The sequence below is a fragment of the Chrysochloris asiatica genome, unplaced genomic scaffold (genome assembly GCF_000296735.1).
Source record: "Chrysochloris asiatica unplaced genomic scaffold, ChrAsi1.0 scaffold00025, whole genome shotgun sequence".
Classification (NCBI taxonomy): domain Eukaryota; kingdom Metazoa; phylum Chordata; class Mammalia; order Afrosoricida; family Chrysochloridae; genus Chrysochloris; species Chrysochloris asiatica.
Genome location: NW_006408543.1, coordinates 831,033 through 845,062, shown reverse-complemented (window position 1 = coordinate 845,062; position 14,030 = coordinate 831,033). Strand labels below are relative to the sequence as shown.

Genomic DNA, 14,030 nt, shown 5'->3' with positions numbered 1-14,030 from the left:
CAGGCATCTGCACCTTGGGCAGGTGCCCTTTGATCTTGACATCTTCGTCCTTGACCTTCAGCTCTCCTGAGGACTGCTCCACTTTGGGGAGGGACACCGCCAGCTCAGCCCCAGGTAGAGTGATGTCAGCAGATGGAACTCGGATGCTAGCCTCTGTGGGTGTGAGCTCTCCTCCCACGGATGGCAGGGCCGCATCCACTCCCACATTGGTTAAGTCCATGGAGTTTCCCAAGTCTTTGCTTGGAGCAGACAACCCAAAGGATGGCATCTTGAACTTGGGCATTTTGAATTTGCTGTCCTTGATGGCCAAGTCTTTGTCTTCCTGGGACATGTCGCCCTCCAATTTGGCACCTGGTACCTGAATGTCCATCTCCATGCTGGGCAGAGATACCTCCACATCTGGGGTGGCCACTTCCCCCTTGAGGCCCTTTACATCTACTTTGGAGCCTTTTATATCCACCTCAGGTGCCTTGACGTCTACTTTAGGCATCTTGATGCTGGGCATTTGAACCTTGGGCAGGCGTCCTGTGATCCTGATGCCTTCATCCTTGCCCTTCAGCCCTCCTGCAGCCAGCTGCACCTCTGGGAGGGACATGTCCGGATCAGTCGCATGTAGGGTGATGCTAGTCTTGGATGGTGCTAGCACCATTCCCACAGATGATTCAGAGGCTTTTGAATCCACTTTGGGAAAATGCATGGAGGTTTCCAAGTCCTTGCTCGGAGTGGACACCCCAAAGGATGGCCTCTTGAACTTGCTGTCCTTGGTATCCAAGCATTTCTCTTCTAGGGATAAGTCACCTTCCAACTTGGTGCCCAGAACCTGGATGTCCACATCCCCCCTGGGCAGAGACATTTCCACATCTGAAGTGACCACTTCCCCCTTGGGGTCTTTTATGTCCACTTTGGGGAACTTGATGTCCACTTTGGGTATTTTGACGCTGGGCATCTGGAACTTGGACTGGTGACCTTTGAGTTCCTCTCCCATGGCCTGTTCTGACTGCTCTTCCTTAGGCAGCTGGCCCTCAGGGAGCCTCACGCTCAACTCGCCACCTTCCATGTCCATGTTGGCTGATGGAAGCTGAATTCTAAGGTCACCAGTCCTGACTTTTTCCTCTACAGAGGGCGGAGACATGTCCACATGTGTCTCTGGCAGAGACACATCCACCGAGCCCTTGATTGACTTGCTAGGCTCAGACACACCAAACGATGGCATCTTGAAGGAGGGCATTTTGAATTTGCTGTCCTTGGTCTTGATGTCCTTGTCTCCCAGCTTGACATCTTCCTCCAACTTCACCTCTTCCACAGACAGCTTGGAAACCAGGACGTCCACTGAGCCCTTAGGTAGTGACATGTCCACATTGGTTACGCTGGCATCCACCTTGGGGTCCTTCAGATCCACCTTGGGCATCTTGATGCCGGGCATCTGGACCCTGGGCAGGTAACCTTTGATGCCAACACCTTCACCCTTGTCCTTCAACTCACTTGCAGCCAGCTTCACCTCTGGGAGGGACACATCCAGGTCAGTACCAGGTAGGGAGAGGGAGGTGTCAGCAGATGGAAGTGGGATACTGCCCTCAGAGGGTGGGAGATCTCCTCCTACAGAGGACTCAGAGGCTTCTGGACACAATTTGGGCATGGAGGCTCCCAAGTCCTTACTCAGAGATGACACCCCGAAGGATGGTATCTTGAACTTGCTGTCCTTGGTGGCCAAGTCCTTGTCTCCTAGGGACATGTCACCCTCCATCTTGGTGCCTGGTGCCTGGATGTCCACATCCACACTGGACAGAGACACATTCACATCTGGGGCGGCAACCTCCCCCTTGAGACCCTTCATATTTACTTTGGGGACCTTGATGTCTACCTGGGGGGTCTTGAAATCCATTTTGGGCAGTTTGACGCTGGACATTTGGAACTTAGGTAAGTTACCTTTGAGTCCCACCTCCACGGCCTGTTCTGCCAGCTCTTCCTCAGTCAGCTGACCCCCAGGGAGCTTCACGTCCAACTCACCACCCTTCATGTCCATGTCAGCCGATGGAAGCTTAATGCTGAGGTCACTGGTCATGACTTCTCCCTCGACAGAGGGCAGAGACAAGTCCATCTGTGCCTGTGGCAATGACACATCCATTGAACCCTTGATGGACTTGCTTGGTGCAGAAATGCCAAAGGATGGCATCTTGAAGGAGGGCATTTTGAACTTGCTGTCATGGGTCTTGTCCTTGTCTCCTTGTTTGATGTCTCCCTCCAGCTTCACCCCTTCCACAGAGAGCCCAGAAGCCAGAGTTTCCACAGAGACCTTAGGCAGTGACATGTCCATATCAGGGAGGCTGGCATCCACCTTGGGACCCTTGAGGTCCACTTTGGGCATTTTGATGCTGGGCATCTGGACCTTCGGCAGGTGACCTTTGATCCTGATGCCTTCGCTCTTGCCCTTCAGCTCTCCTGCAGCCAGCTCCACCTCTGGGAGGGACAAGTCCAGTTCAGCCCCAGGTAGGGAGATGTCAGCAGATGGAACTGGGATGCTGCCTTCAGTGGGTGGGAGCTCTGCTGCCATGGAAGACAGGGATGCCTCCACACTCACTTTAGGCAAGTCCACTGAGGTTCCCAAGTCCTTGCTTGGAGTGGACACCCCAAAGGATGGCATCTTGAACTTGGGCATCTTGAATTTGCTGTCTTTGGTGGTCAAGTCCTGCTCTTCCAGCGTCATGTCACCCTCCAACTTAGCACCTGGTCTCTGGATGTCTACACTCATGCTGGGCAGAGATACCTCCACATTTGAACTGGCCGTCTCCCCCTTGAGAGCTTTCCTGTCCACTTTGGGGCCCTTGATGTCCACCTGGGGGATCTTGAAATCCACCTTGGGCTTCTGGAATGTGGGCAAGTAACCTTTGAATCCAGCTCCTGTGACCTGTCCGGCAATCTCTTCCTTGGACAACTGGCCCTCTGGGAGCACCATGCCCACCTTACCACCCTTTATGTCCACATCAGCCGATGGGAGCTGAATGCTGAGGTCGTCAGTCTTGACTCCTCCCTCAATTGAGGACAGGGACACATCCAACTGTGGCTCTGGTAGAGACACATCCAGAAAACCCTCCGTGGACTTACTTGCCTCTAACACTCCAAAGGATGGCATCTTGAAGGAGAGCATTTTAAACCTGCTGCCCTTTACAGCCAAGTCCTTTTCTCCCAGGGACACGTCTCCTTCCACCTTGGTGCCTGGTACATGGATGTCCACATCCATGCTGTGCAGAGACACTTCCACATCTGGGGTGGCCACCTCCCCTTTGAGGCCCTGGATGTCCACTTTGGTGCCCTTGATGTCCATTTGGGGGGTCTTGAAATCAACTGTTGGCATTTTGACATGGGACATCTGGATCTTGGGCAGGTGACCTGTGAGTCCTGCTCCCATGGACTGTTCCGCCAGCTTTTCCTCAGGCAGTATATCATCGGGAAGCTTCATGCCCACCTCACCACCCTCTATGTCCACATCAGCTGATGGGAGCTGAATATTGAGGACACCAGTCTTTACATCTCCCTCGACAGAGGGCAGGGACACATCCAACTGTGCCTCTGGCAAAGACACATCCATTGATCCCTTGATGGACTTACTTGATGTGGACATGCCAAATGATGGTATCTTGAAGGAGGAAGTTTTGAATTTGCTGTCCTTGGTCTTGACATCCTTGTCTCCTAGGTTAACATCTCCCTCCAACTTCACCCCTTCTACAGAAAGCCCAGGGACCAGGGTATCCACTGAGACCTTAGGTAACGACATGTTCACATCAGTTAGGCTAGTGTCTACCTTAGGTCCCTTCAGGTCCATTTTGGACATCTTGAACTTGCTGTCCTTGGTGGCCAAGTCCTTGTCTCCCAGGGACAAGTCACTCTCCAACTTGGTGCCCGGCACCTGGGTGTCCACCTCCACGCTGGGCAGAGACAACTCCACATCTGAGATGGCCACTTCCCCTTTGTGGACCGTCACGTCCACTTTAGGGACCTTTAAGTCCACTTTGGGTTCCTTGATGTCTGTCTGGTGGGTCTTAAAGTCCACTTTAGGCATCTTGACACTGGGCATCTGAAACTTGGGCAAGTGACCTTTGAGTCCAGTTCCCACAGCCTGTTCCTTAAGCTCTTCCTTGGACAACTGGTCCTCGGGGAGCTTCACGCCCACCTCGCCAGCCTTCACATCCACCTTAGTCGATGGGAGCTGAATGCTGGTGTCACTGGTCTTAACTCCTCCCTTGACAGAGGGCACAGACATGTCCACTTGTGCCTCTGGCAGAGACAGGTCCACCGAACTCTTGATAGACTTGCTTGGCATGGAAACGCCAAAGGATGGCATCTTGAAAGAGGGCATTTTGAACTTGCTGTCCTTGGTCTTGACGTCCTTGTCTCTTAGCTTGAGGTCTCCCTCCAGCTTCCCCCCTTCCACAGAAAACTCAGGAGTTGGAGCATCCATGGAGACCTTGGGAAGGGACACTTCTACATCGGGGAGGCTGGCATCCACCTTGGGGCCTTTCAGGTCCACCTTGGACATCTTGATACCAGGCATCTGGACCTTGGGCAAGTGTCCTTTGTTCCTAATGCCTTCATCTTTGTCCTTCAGCTCTCCTGTGGACAGTTCCACCTCTGGGGGAGATGCATCCAGCTTGGCCTCAGGTAGAGAGATGTCAGCAGATGGAACTGGGATGCTACCCTCAGTGGGTTCATCTACTCTCACTTTAGGCAAGTCCACGGAGGTTCCCAAGTCCTTGCTTGGAGTCGACACCCCGAAGGATGACATTTTGAACTTGCTGTCTTTAGTGGCCAAATCCTTATTTCCCAGCAACACATCGCTCTCTAATTTGGTACCTGGCACCTGGATGTCCATTCCCTTGCTGGGCAGAGATACTTCTACATCTGGAGTAGCCATCTCCCCCTTGAGGCCCTTCACATCCACTTCCAGACCCTTCAAGTCCAATTTGGGGCCCTTGATGTCCACCTGGGAGGTCTTTAAATCCACTTTAGGCATCTTGACACTGGGCATCTGGAACTTGGGCATCTTGAACTTGCTGTCCTTGGTGGCTAAATCTTTGTCTCCCAGGCACACGTCATTCTCTACCTTGGTACCTGTTGCCTGGATGTCCACCTCCACACTAGACAGAGACATTTCCATGTCTGGGATGGCCACCTCACCCTTGAGGTCCTTCACATCCACTTTGGAGCCCTTCAAGTCCACTTTAGGGCCCTTGAAATCTACTTTGGGCATCTGGACCTTGGGCAGGTTCTCTTTGAGTCTCACTCCCATGACCTCTCCTGCCAGTTCTCCCTCAGGGAGCTTCTCCCCCACCTCGCCACTCTTCAGGTCTATGTTGGCCGAATCATGCTGAATTCTGAAGGTGTTGGTCTTGACTTCTCCCACGACAGAGGGCACCTGCACCTCTGGCAGACACATATCCACTGAAGCGTCAATGGACTTGCTTGGCACTGAAACACCAAAGGATGGCATCTTGAAGGAGGGCATTTTGAACTTGCTGTCCTTGGTCTTGACATCTTTGTCTCCTAGCTTGAGGTCTCCCTCCAGCTTCACCCCTTCCACAGAGAGCCTGGTAGCCTGGGATTCCACTGAATCCTTGGGAAGTGACACATCCACATGAGGGAGGTTGGTGTCTACCTTGGAGCCTTTCAGATCCACCTTGGGCATCTTGATGCTGGGCATCTGGACTTTAGGCAGGTGCCCTTTGATCCTAACACCATCACCCTTTCCTTTCAGCTCTCCTGTGTCCAGCTCAGTTCCAGGTAGGGAGATGTCAGCAGATGGAACTAGGATGCTACCCTCAGCAGGTTCAAGCTCTACTCCCATGGAGGACAGGGACACTTCTGCATCCACTTTGGGCAAGTCCACAGAGGTTCCCAAGTCCTTTCTCGGAGTGGACACCCCGAAGGATGGCATCTTAAACTTGGGCATCTTGAACTTGCTGTCCTTGGTGGCCAAGTCCTTGTCTCCCAGGGACAAGTCACCCTCCAACTTAGCACCCAGTGCTTGGATATCCACCTCTACACTGGGCAGTGGCACCTCCATATCTGGGGTGGCCACCTCCCCCTTGAGGCCTTTCATGTCCACTTTGGGTCCCTTGATGTCCATATGGGGGGCTTTGAAGTCCACTTTGGGCATCTTGACGCTGGGCTTCTGGAACTTGGGCAGGTGACCTTTGAGTCCCGTTCCCACAGCCTGTCCCAGGAACTCTCCTTCAGGCAGCTGGCCCTCAGGGATCTTCACATCCACCTCACCACCCTTTGCATCTATGGTGGCTAATGGGAGTTGAATATTGACATCGCTGGTCTTGACTTCATCCTCAACAGAGGGCAAAAACACATCCACCTGTGCCTCGGACAGAGACACGTCCACTGAACCGTCTCTGGACTTGCTTGGCACAGAGACGCCAAATGATGGCATCTTGAAGGAGGGCATTTTGAACTTGCTGTCCTTGGTCTTGATGTCCTTGTCTCTTAGCTTGACGTCTCCCTCCAGCTTCACCTCGTCCACAGAGAGCCTGGGAACCGAAACATCTACTGAGACTTTGGGCAGTGACACATCCACATCAGGGAAGCTGACGTCCATCTTGTTGCCTTTTAGGTCCACCTTTGGTTTCTGGATGTCAGCCATCTGGACCTTGGGCACCTCCTCTTTTAGCCCTCCTCTTTCTAATTGGATGGTTGCCTTTTCCGCTGACACTTCACTCTCTGGTATTTTCATGCTGATGGTTCTTGTCTTCAAAGCTACTTCCCTTGATGGCATGTTTGCCTTTATCTCTGTGATGTCAGCGTTTCCTTCCACAGTGGGCAGGTTTATTTCTACACCGACCCTGGGCAAGGACTCATCCACAGAAGGTGTCACTTCTTTGCTGGTAAGGATTACCCCAAAGGACGGCATCTTGAACCCAGGCATTTTGAACTTGCTATCTCTGGTGACCACACCTTTGTCTGCCAGGGACATGTCCTCTTCCAGGCTCGTGCCTGGTAACTTGATGTCTGTTCTTTTTTCTTGATCATAATGCTCCTGCTCTGTTTCCGTTCTGTTGGCTCTTGCTGGTAACCTGGCTGTCCCAGCTATCACCTGGTCACCTCTGGTCTCCTGTGACTGTTTTGTCTCAGGTGTCTTTGACTCCTTGCTGGGTGACCATCCAAATGATGGCATTTTGAACTTGGGCATTTTTAGCTTTCCTTCGCTGCCTTCCGCCTCTTTCTCCTCGGCCCTGACTTTGTCCCCAGATTGTCCTACTGTCTGTTCATATGTTTGCTGGTCCCCATGCCCTGGCAGGTCTTCCTGGGGTGCTCTGGCCCCTCCCTCTAATTCTACCCTGAGTCCTGGCCCCACTCCAGAGGGCATTCCTGGCCACTGCTCCAACTGGGGTTCAGAGATGCCCGTGTCTGTGTCCAGCACTTTCTGTTTGGAGACTCCAAAGCAGGGGGTCTTCAGGTGGGGGATGCGGACCCGGATTTCTGGCAGGTCACTCTGCGTGTCACTGGACGGAGTGGTGTCTTGCAAAGACAACTTGGCAATTCCGATTTCCAGGCCCCGCACGGCATCCCCATTGTCCTCCAAGGCCTGCTCAGGGGCAAGGCTGTCCTGGGGACCCCTCTTCCAGGCCAATTCCCCCTGCACCTTGGCCTCCTTGATCTTCTTTTTGCGTCTGGTGGCAGGCCCTGGCACCTTATCCTCAAAGCCGGGGGCCTCCTTGCTCAGAGAGACCCCTGTGCTCCAGAACTCCGCCTCCTCCTTGACCCTGGGAACTGGCCTGCCCTGGGCCTCTTTGCCTGGACGCCCTGATCCTGTCCGGAACCGCAGACTCAGGAATCGCCTTCTGCGCTGGCCGCTCTGAAGTTCCTGCTCTTCTGCCGGCAGCTGGACCTCCGTGTCTGTGCTGGTGGGGGACACATCAGGGGCAGCCCGATCATAAGCCTCTGAGGAGCTGTGTGACCTCCGGGGCCCGGGCCTGTATTTGGGCCGGATTGCTTGGAACTTGGGCCAAGACAGCCTCTCCTTCTGGGGTTTCCGGCCACGCCCCTCCCTGGCCTTAGGGAGGAGCCTGTCTTGGTCTCCGCCTCCTTCCAGTGTCTTTGTGGGGCTCTCTGAGCGCCTGTCGGTGACCTCTTTGTCCTGAAACACAGGAGACAGATTGTGGGTACCTGCATCTGAAGGCAGAAGCGTGGGCTGAAGACCCCATCCCAGCCTTGGCCACCCGGCTCGCCTTACCTGCTTCTCGGGGCCCTTTGGGCTGAGCTGGGTACCGCTGTGGGCCCCCTTGTCATCCTCTCGGTCAGGGAGTCTCCGTTTGACTCTGAACTGAACTTTATAGGGTTCTGAATACTGAAGGATTTTGAGAGCATCTTCATATTTAATGTCATCAAAGAATATGGTCGCGCTGAGCAGCTGGTCCCCTGGACAAGGAGAGAGTGACCCTTAGGTCCCCCTCAGGTCTCCAACTCCCTCATTTCACTGAACCCACCCACACACACACACCCCGCAGTAGGGGGTGTGTGAAAGCGAAGAGACGCCCACCACCACCACGTGGCCCAGCTCCATTTAGCTTCTGGGCAAAAGGAAGCCCAAGCTAGAGGAGGCGCCCCGTTTCCTGGGGAGAACACAGCAGGGACCCCTGTCTGGAAGTGGCCAAGCTTGGTGTGGACCCTGTGCCCCTGCAGGTCTCCTTCCTGGGGATGGGCAATGGGGACCCCCAGATGGGAAGCCTGGTACCTTCTCTCAAGCTGAAGAGCTTAGCAGCCGAGGACTCCTTCAGCACTTGCTTGACAAAGATCCCCTGGTCCCCACCACCAGTGACACTGTAGCCGCTGGCTCCAACCTCCACCTCAGTCTTCAGCGTCACCTCTGTGGGCCCCTGCATGGACAGGGGCGGAAGCACATGGAGTCTTCACCCCTCTGCTGAGGATGGGGTCTCAGGCCCCGAGTCCAGGTTTTTGGGAACCAACTTCAGGCTGTCTCAAGTGGAGACTGCTTCCACCTGTCCCACACCACACCAGGCCCAAGGGACAGCCTGGCCATCGGTTGAGCAGCTCCGCAGGCCTTCCTCCAGGGTACCTCACCCACTGTCCCCAAATGCACAAAGTGCTGAGTTCATATTGGGCACTCAGTGCTCAATCAGACAAGGCTCGACCTCCTCAGGTCAGTGCATTGAGCGAGTGTACAGGGCTCGACCCCCCAGGTCAGTGCATTGAGCGAGTGTACCAGGTGACCTCAGGACACCCTGGAGGGGCCTTGGCACGAAGCCAGGCACCCGGGAAACAGAGCAGCTGCCTGGGAGGCTGCAGCCTCGTCATTGAGGTGCTGCAGGTGCTAAGAACACCTCTCCCCTGTGTGCCAGGCTCCTAGCTGAATGGGCATCACAACCGCCCCTCCAGGCAGATGAGAAAACCAAAGCCCACTTGCCCAGGTGCACCTGACCAGGTGTCTGAGCTCTTAACATCTTGGTGGGAGTATCATGGGAGGAGAAGGCTCCCTTCCCCCAACCCAACAAAGGTACCCTTTCTGTCAGCCTCCTGGGTCCTCCCCTCACCCTGTTCCACTGGCCCCTGAGGGGCACGCCTCCCTGACCCACCTCGGGGCGACTCATCCTGGAGAAAGTGCGCGTGTCCCCCGAATCTCTCTTCCACCACGATCTCCGTCTCCCTGAGGAGACTCTCCTGCCGGGCGCGTCTTCCTGCAGCCACAGACAGGCAAGGTCACCATCTCACAGTACCGGCTCAAAGGATGCTGGGCCCTCCACCAGGAAAAGGGCCTTGAGCTTCCTGCTGGGCCCTAGCCCCCTCCCACACACACACACACCTTCCAGTAAACCCCATGGAAACTGGGGTCTTGGGTGGAAGGAGGTAAGAAGAAATTCCAACACAAACCTTTTAGGACGCACGCCTCCCCAATCCGTTCCCTAGGGCACTCTCCAGAGACCAGTGTGTGTCACCCATGGGTGTAACTGCCTGTCAGCTGCACCCACCACCCTGGCTGTACCCTGCCACTGCTCCCTCTAAAAGCGTGAGGTTGCTCTCACCTGTGGGTGCTCACAGGCTGCAGGGTGGCCCCATTGCCACTGTCTTTCAGCAGTGGGGGTGGGGGGTAGACAGGGAGAGCTGTGGCCCACTGGGCAGCAGGTCAGGGAGGGTGGCTACACAGGAGATCGTGCGGGTCTCTGTCCAGCAGCCTTACCGGGAGTCCAAATGCTTCCGTCGCGCATTCATAGACAGGAGAGGATCCCTGAGGCCGTGGCCGAATGATCTCATCCAGGGGCCCTTCCGTCACCTGGTGGGGAGGCAGAATGTCTACCACCAGGGCTCCACCCGACCAGGGAGTGGATGGGTTGGGGAGGGGAGGTCTCACTCACAGAGTGGTCCTCTTCCGTTTCTGCATCGTGTTCCTCTGGTTGCAGCTGCCGGCCGGACACTAGAGAGAGAGAGAGACACTAAGTTAGTGGAGGCAGGCAGGTGAGCCAAGTTTTAGACCCGAGGGCAGGGACTCAGGAAAGTACATACCCATGGCTCTTTTCTGCACAAATGAAAGAAATCTAATGAAATGAAATCAATGGAAGAAGGCATGTGCTCAAGAATCGGAAGATTCAATAATGTTCGGAGGTCCTATCTCCCCAAATTAAACTAATGATTTAACACAGTATCAGTAAAAACACCTGCAGGCTTTCTTGTAGAAATTGACAGGTTGATCTTAAATTTTATATAACAATGCAAAATATCTACAGTAATGAAAACAATTTAGAAGAAATAAAATAAAACTGGACATGTTCACTACCTGATTTCAAGACTTACTGCTAAATGATATTGTGGAATAAACATCTCAATCAATGAAACCGAATAAACATCTCAATCAATGAAACCGAATAAACATCTCAATCAATGAAACCTAATAAACATCTCAATCAATGAAACCGAATAGAAAATCCGAAACAGATAGACCCATACATATACACGGTCCGTTTATTTTAATAAATGACCAAGTTATTTCAATAGAAAAAAAATAATCTTTTCAACAAAGGGGATGTTTATTTGGAGAAATGAAACCTAGACCCCAACCTCATACTACACATAAGAATTAACTCAAGTAACTCAGAGAACTAACTATAAAACCTATAACTAGAAAACTTCTTGAGAAAGGCAAAGATTGGCTAGGATTAAAAACGTATGATTTGAGGACTTCCGGCAAGATGGCGGACCTGGGCCCTCCACAACAAAGATATGAGAGACCACATGAAGTAGATCCAGATGAAATCCTGGGACCCTGAACTTGAGAAGAAAGGTTAGAGAAGTGGATTGACTGCTTGCTGGGACAAGAAGCTGAGCAGAGGAGGTGGGAGAGGGAGGCAGACTGGTGAACAGCCAGCCAGAGGTAACACCACCATCTTGTCAGCCGCGTTGGCCACAAAAGGGAGGCCTGGCCGAGCAGATTCACACAGCGACTGGAAAGGTAGGATTCCTTCCTTTTCCTCATGCTCCCCTGGTGACCAGCGCTGTGGCCAGCTCCCACCTTCATCCATCCCCAATGTAGACCGTGCTTTCCTGGAATTCCGAGCCACATGGTTGGGAACCATGCCAGAATGAGGCAGGGCTGGCTGCAATGCTTTGTTTTGGCTCCAGACTTACAGAACCAGCAGAACTACTAGATGGAACCAGTCACCCTGCCCACAGCTGCCCTGTGGTCCTAACAGACACTGAAACTAGTTCTATCAAGGGCTGCCACAGACTCGGTCCAGACTGAGTGGCCTGAACACAGACACCTCGAGGCTGGGAGCACGCCATCTCCAGCCAGCGACTCTTTGGTCACATTCCTCCCACGCCCCCTCAGGAGCACCTTGGCTTGCAGGGGTCTCCAAGAGTTGTCTCCTCTTGGGGTCCAACTGCTGCACTGTTCTTTTGTTTTTAATTTGTTTTCCCTTCTATTGTTCCATTGTTTTTGTTTACTGTTTCTCCTTCTTCTCTTTATATTCCCTTGAATATTATCCTTTCTACTTCAGCTTTTGTTTTCCCTTCTTTTCTTCTTTTTCTTATTTCCCCTCTTTTTCTCTTTTCCCCCTGTGGTCTTTCTTTACCACTCTCTAGTCTTTCTTTTCACCTTCCCACTTCCTGTTTTTTCCAAATTTTGTTTGAAAATTTCTTCCTTTTATTTTCTGTCTTCTTTTTCTCTTCTATAGCTCCATTTCCCTGTCCCTCTTTTGTTTTCAGTTATTCTATTCCTTTTTTGTTGTTGATGCTTCTTGTTTTAATTTATTGTTCTCTTTTCACTGTTGATTCCTTATTTGTGTATCTTGTCGTATGTTCTTGTTTGTTCCCAACCAACAGAAGACAGCAACTGTGATCATACTGCCCAGTCACAACCACACCCTCCGAAGCTTTACCACCCGGGCATGAGTCACTACCAACTTCTGTCCTACCTGATCAGTGACAGACAGCAGCCAACAGCAGCCCAAAACACCATAAACTGAGGTGCACCAATGGCAAAGGAGAACAGTGTACACACTTCCATTCTCTAACTACACCCACAGGAGACAGCTGGTGAGAGCCTGAGAACACGTCAACACACAGTCATCAACTAAAAACAAACACACCAACTCCACCATGTTCCTGAGACAACAGACAATTTTAGTTCACACAAAAAAACAAGAGAGGTCCCCAGTGCGATTCCGTCCTGAGTGGCTGTTTTCAGTAGCAACATCCCAGTTCTCTCGGCCCTTCTTCTGTATCCCCGAAGTGCACACCATCGCCCCCTGGAGGATTTGATGGATATGGACATGAGCCCTCTGAGACCTCAAAACCATCTCCTCAGTTGTGAACTAAAAGCTGATAAAGATTCTCACTTTAAGGTAGGTAATGATGAAAATGAGCATGTCATCATTAAGAACGGTCAGTTTGGGGGCTGGTGCCAAGGATTAATTGCACATTGTTGAAGCAGAGGCAATGAATTATGAAGGTAGCCCAATTAAAGTCACACTGGTTACTTTGAAAATGTCTGTATACCCAACGGTCTCCCTTGGGGGCTTTGAAATAACGCCACCAGTGGTGTAACGGTTGAAGTGTGGCTCAGGGCCTGTGCATATTAGTGAACAGCATTTAGTAGCTGTGGAGGAAGATGCAGAGTCAGATGATGAAGAGGAAGAAGGGAAACTCTTAAGTATATCAGGAAAGTTGTCTGCCCTGCAAGTGGTAACAAGGTTCCACAGAAAAAAGTAAAGCTCACTGCAGATGAAGATGATGATGATGATGATGATGATGACGAAGAAGATGATGATGATTTTGATGATGATGAAACTGAAGGAAAAGTTCCAGTGAAGAAATCTATATGGGACATTCCAGCTAAAAATGCACACAAAGCAAACCATCAACACCAAGATCAAAAGGTCAAGAAACCTTCAAAAAAACAAGAAAAAACACCTAAAACACTGAAAGGACCTAGTTTTGTAGAAGATATTAAAGCAAAAATGTAAGCAAGTATAGAAAAAGGTGGTTCCCTTCCCAAGGTGGAAGCCAAATTCATCAATTATGTGAAGAATTGTTTCCGGATGAGAGACCAAGAGCTATTCAAGATCTCTGGCAGTGGAGGAAGTCTCTTTAAGAAAATAGTTGAAACAGTTTGTTAAAACTTTCCGTCTTATTTCATCTCTGTAACAGTTGCTATCTGGCTGTCCTTTTTTATAATGCAGAGTGAGAACTTTCCCTACCATATCTGATAAATGTCGTCCAGGTTCCTTTGCCAAGAATGTGTTGTCCAAAATGCCTGTTTAGTTTTTAAAGATGGAACTCCACCCTTTGCTTGGTTTTAAGTATGTATGGAATGTTATGATCGGACATAGTAGTAGCAGTGGTCAGACACATGGAAATGGTGGGGAGACAAAAATATACACGTGAAATAAACTCAGTATTTTAAGAAAGCAAAAAACAAAACAAAAAAACAAGAGAGACTGGCTCATGAAAATGACCAAGATGCAGAGCCAAATAACATTTCTGAGGAAGAAAAGGGGATGGAACTAACTGAAAAAGAA

General features: G+C 51.6%; 1 protein-coding gene across 1 annotated transcript in view; it reads right to left on the bottom strand.

Moving 5' to 3' along the window:
• AHNAK2 (AHNAK nucleoprotein 2) overlaps positions 1-10,522 on the bottom strand; it is a 24,845-nt gene extending 14,323 nt beyond the window's left edge. Inside the window, exons 1-8 of the mRNA XM_006839599.1 lie at positions 10,519-10,522; positions 10,371-10,429; positions 10,196-10,288; positions 9,579-9,695; positions 8,735-8,876; positions 8,234-8,418; positions 3,883-8,137; positions 14-3,717 (exon numbers count right to left, since the gene is read on the bottom strand). Of these exons, the coding sequence (XP_006839662.1) occupies positions 14-3,717; positions 3,883-8,137; positions 8,234-8,418; positions 8,735-8,876; positions 9,579-9,695; positions 10,196-10,288; positions 10,371-10,429; positions 10,519-10,522 (8,559 nt within the window). The remainder of the gene's footprint in view (positions 1-13; positions 3,718-3,882; positions 8,138-8,233; positions 8,419-8,734; positions 8,877-9,578; positions 9,696-10,195; positions 10,289-10,370; positions 10,430-10,518) is intronic.
• Between the last annotated feature and the right edge of the window lie 3,508 nt (positions 10,523-14,030).